The sequence below is a fragment of the Aegilops tauschii genome, chromosome 1 (genome assembly GCF_002575655.3).
Source record: "Aegilops tauschii subsp. strangulata cultivar AL8/78 chromosome 1, Aet v6.0, whole genome shotgun sequence".
In the NCBI taxonomy this organism is placed as follows: Eukaryota; Viridiplantae; Streptophyta; class Magnoliopsida; order Poales; family Poaceae; genus Aegilops; species Aegilops tauschii.
In genome coordinates this window covers 480,281,742-480,284,465 of record NC_053035.3, presented here as the reverse complement: position 1 = coordinate 480,284,465, position 2,724 = coordinate 480,281,742, and the positions used below count along the sequence as shown (strand labels likewise).

Here is a 2,724-nt window from a genome sequence, read left to right as displayed (position 1 = left end):
TAATTGAACACGATACACCACCCAACACATGACAGACGGCAGACACCCCGCACATACGGTTGCAAGCATGTGATAATAGCTATAACTAGCGACATTATTCAGTCACATCGGGACATCAAAGAAAGCATCGGGACACAGTTTGAAAAGTAGCCCAGGGAGCTGAACTGATTGCTCCCTCTTTTGCAAGTTGTTGATATACTGCAGTTGTTGGGGCGCATCCATCCATCCATCCATCCATCCAAAATTCTTATCATATTCCTACCCCGCCCAAGGAGTAACTTACGTAAAACATTCAACGTCGAGAATGCACGCATTGCATGCATGTTAAAACGTACGATCAAGTTAGAACTTGGCCTATAAATGCAGCCCTCGTATCCTCACAGTGCTCACTCATCAGCCTCTTAGGAACATGGCTTCTTCCTCCTCCCCCTCCTCCCCAATCGCCCTCGCCACCTTGGCCGTGCTGCTGGCGGCCGTCTGCCTCCTCCACGCCGGCGGGGGCGCGGCGGCGGAGGAGCTGTGCGTGGACTACTACGACGACACGTGCCCGGGCGCGTACAAGATCGTGCAGCGTGTCCTGGTGCAGGCGCAAAGGTCGGACCCGCGCATCTTCGCCAGCCTGATGCGCCTCCACTTCCACGACTGCTTCGTGCAGGGCTGCGACGCCTCGCTGCTGCTGGACACCTTCGACGGCATGGAGACGGAGAAGGACGCGACTCCCAACAAGGGCTCCGCGCGCGGCTACAACGTCGTTGACGCCGCCAAGGCCGCCCTGGAGGCCGCCTGCCCCGGCGTCGTCTCCTGCGCCGACATCCTCGCCATCGCCGCCGAGATCTCGGTCGAGCTGGTACGTACGTCCCGATCGTCCTAGTTAAGTCAAGTACTACAGTGATCAGACTACTCAGGTAGCTTCCAGGTGATCCGACGAGTCGTGTGACTTGTATCGTCTGTCGGTACACAAATAATTAAAGGACACATATACATGCATTGCATGCAACTATGCAAGTAAATCGATGGACTGGCTGCTGATTTGGCATATACTATATGTGTATATATGCAGTCCGGAGGACCCGGATGGGGTGTGTTGCTGGGGAGGCTAGACGGCTTCACTTCCAACTTTCAAGAAGCCGGGAACCTACCAGGACCATTCGACGGCCTGCCGCTGCTGAAGCAAAAGTTCGTGAACCTCGGGCTTGACAACACCGACCTCGTAGCCCTCTCAGGTAAACAAACGTCTCGCGCACATAAATAACATCGAAAACTAGTACTATTAGATGTACGAAAATGTTGTTCTTCCATAAAACTTGTACTCTTTACGTACTAGTGCGTTCCCATGTGTAACTGCTTCGCTGATTTTAGCTAACTGCCACAAAATGAACTAGTGTGTAAAACCTTTTGTAGAACGCGTACGTAAGAATAGCATTGCTCTTAGATGTATACTTCAGTTACTGATTTATAAATCGAGATGGGGCTGTTTTGTTTTTTTGGAACTTAGACGGGGCGGTTATATATGGTCATCCATGCATGGTCTCACGTCCAATATTAACCTTGTCTGCTTTGTTTAATGTCTAGGCGCCCACACTTTCGGCCGTGTGCAATGCCAGTTCGTCACGGACCGGTTGTACAACTTCAGCGGGACGAACCGGCCCGACCCAACCCTCAACCCGGCCTACCGGGCCTTCTTGTCACAGAGATGCCCAAGGAATGGCGTTGGATCGTCCCTGAATGACTTTGACCCGACGACCCCCGACAGGTTCGACAAGAACTACTTCACCAACCTCGAGGTGAATCGTGGTTTCCTCCAGTCAGACCAGGAACTCAAGTCGGACCCCGGCGCGGCAGGGACGACGGCACCCATCGTCGACCGGTTTGCGGGCAGCCAGGACGCCTTCTTCAAGGCCTTCGCGCAGTCGATGATCAAGATGGGAAACCTGGGGCCGATAAGGAACCCCTCCCAGGGAGAAGTCCGAAACCGTTGCGCGTTTGTCAATCCGGATTAGGGGGGAGACCACGTGTCATGTAGATACACTCTACACGTGTGGCATGTGATGTGCATGTGCTCATGGAGGTAAGGATGAGTAATGAATTTGTCTCTTATTGTCCAGCGCAATAATTGGTATGTGTGTCAACCAATGTAAATGTTTCATGCATGCCATGCTTGCTTGTTATTCGATGTGGAATGAAATGCAAATTTTATTTGCATGTACTTTCGTGTGTACGCATCATCAAACAGTTGAAAAAGGTGTTCATTGCCGAGTGCCTGAGTCCGGTTCAATGTGATGTGAAGCTTGGCGACCAAGTCGAGTCAGGTGGTTTGTTTGGTCTCTCTTTCTGACATAGCTCCCAATTTCATTACATCAATGAAACTCCTTTCGACAGGATTTCATCAATGAAACTGATAACACGGTGTTGTGACTCAAACGGGTTTAGGTAGATATTTAATTTTTGGTCTCCTTACCTCATCTCATTTATGAGCTTGATAATCATTTCATAGTTTCATGCAGATTTAGTGTTAACACATGATTATTGACCGTGCTGCCACGACGAAGTGTGGATTTTTGGCATAATGATTAGTATTAGTAGAAAGGAAAGCACAATTTTGATGCATGTTAATGGTGTTATTTATTGTATTGTTAACAAACAACTATAAACAACTATTAACGAGCTCTTTGTGGTATATGTGATCATTTTATATAAACTGAGCATTTTCTTGGTTAGGCTTGG

The 2,724-nt window shown here is 49.4% G+C and overlaps 1 protein-coding gene across 1 annotated transcript; it reads left to right on the top strand.

Annotated features, from left to right (window-relative positions):
• Positions 1-340: 340 nt before the first annotated feature.
• LOC109782569 (peroxidase A2) lies at positions 341-2,206 on the top strand. The gene is made up of 3 exons (XM_040396082.3): positions 341-847; positions 1,061-1,223; positions 1,573-2,206. The coding sequence occupies exons 1-3, from the start codon at positions 410-412 to the stop codon at positions 1,998-2,000; spliced, it is 1,029 nt and encodes a 342-aa protein (XP_040252016.3). The 5' UTR covers positions 341-409; the 3' UTR covers positions 2,001-2,206.
• The last annotated feature ends 518 nt before the right edge of the window (positions 2,207-2,724 follow it).

Coding starts and splice junctions, on each gene's coding strand:
- LOC109782569 (XM_040396082.3), top strand. CDS start 410: ATGGCTTCTTCCTCCTCCCCCTCCTCCCCAATCGCCCTCGCCACCTTG. Junction 848..1,060: donor CCGAGATCTCGGTCGAGCTG/GTACGTACGTCC, acceptor GTATATATGCAG/TCCGGAGGACCCGGATGGGG. Junction 1,224..1,572: donor CGACCTCGTAGCCCTCTCAG/GTAAACAAACGT, acceptor TTTAATGTCTAG/GCGCCCACACTTTCGGCCGT.